This window comes from Triticum dicoccoides, chromosome 5B (genome assembly GCF_002162155.2).
Source record: "Triticum dicoccoides isolate Atlit2015 ecotype Zavitan chromosome 5B, WEW_v2.0, whole genome shotgun sequence".
Lineage (NCBI taxonomy): Eukaryota > Viridiplantae > Streptophyta > Magnoliopsida > Poales > Poaceae > Triticum > Triticum dicoccoides.
This window is the reverse complement of record NC_041389.1, coordinates 457,320,406-457,321,495: the sequence shown is the minus strand read 5'-3', so window position 1 is coordinate 457,321,495 and position 1,090 is coordinate 457,320,406. Positions and strand designations below refer to the sequence as shown.

Sequence of the window (1,090 nt, the reverse complement as noted above, 5' to 3'; positions counted from 1 at the left end):
TCTTTTATATGAAATTGAGGAACCGTGCCACTCTTGACGTGTTACTTAAAAATGATACAAAGTTATACTAAACCAGCAACAATTAATTTGGATCGGAGGGAGTAATTCAGTTCAAACCAAAGGTATTTAGGACAAATTAGACGAAAATAATATCGCAACAAGGCAGGGGCTCCAGCGCGAAATCGTCTCGTTATCCTCGACCGGAGCACAGCAAAACCCCCAAACCCCCGGCACCGTCGCCACCGTTCGTCCCGTCCAAGCACCAGCCAGACGCCGAAATGGCGACCACTACCTCCCTCTTCTCCCTCGCCCCGCTCCGCCTCACCCGCCGCCGCCTCCTCTCCCCCACCCCCGGCACGGCCTCCCGCTTCCGGACGCTCGCCTCGAAGAAGGCGGCCGCCTCCACCGTCTCCGGGCCCGGCGGGGGCGCGGGGAGCGGGCTGCTCTCGGTGCTCGACCGGGCGCTCACCGACGAGGAGGAGTACCGCCGCGCGCGCGCCCAGGTGCAGCGCAAGGGCGTGGAGGCGGAGGGGTACGCCGTCGAGGGGATCTCGGTGGGCGGGCACGAGACCTGCGTCACCGTGCCGTCCCTCAACGTCGCCTTCGACATCGGCCGGGGCCCGCTCTTCGCCGTGCGACAGGACCACCTCTTCATCACCCACGCCCACCTCGACCACATCGTGAGCATTCGAGTCCTTTTCTGACTGGTCTCGTCGCTGTTCTGCTTGGTTAATTGGTTTGCGTATGCGTCTCTAGCTAAGCTCTGATGCGCCATTGCGAGATGGAGCTCTCAGTTTTCAATACAAATAACTTTATATTACAGTGTTTCAGTACTTGCACCTTGCCTGGAGAAACATGTCCTGTGTGATGCATTATATTAAGTAACAATTTCTAGATGTTTCATGATTCGATTTGCATTTATAGTTAACCTTTTCCTCTGAACTGTTTGCTTAATATAGTATATTAGTATTTGAGTCCATAGTAACTGATAATGGTAACCTGGTAGTAACTGGTAAATTAATATGTTTAACAAGAGATAGTAAGATACTGTTCTGACTTGTGAGGGATAATATCATCATTGTCAATAGTT

At 52.9% G+C, this 1,090-nt stretch overlaps 1 protein-coding gene across 1 annotated transcript in view; it reads left to right on the top strand.

Moving 5' to 3' along the window:
* Positions 1-224: 224 nt before the first annotated feature.
* The window catches only part of LOC119310752 (tRNase Z TRZ2, chloroplastic-like), a 3,202-nt gene continuing 2,336 nt past the window's right edge, over positions 225-1,090 (top strand). The window contains exon 1 of the mRNA XM_037586387.1: positions 225-680. Within this exon, the coding sequence (XP_037442284.1) occupies positions 279-680 (402 nt within the window). The 5' untranslated portion in view covers positions 225-278. The remainder of the gene's footprint in view (positions 681-1,090) is intronic.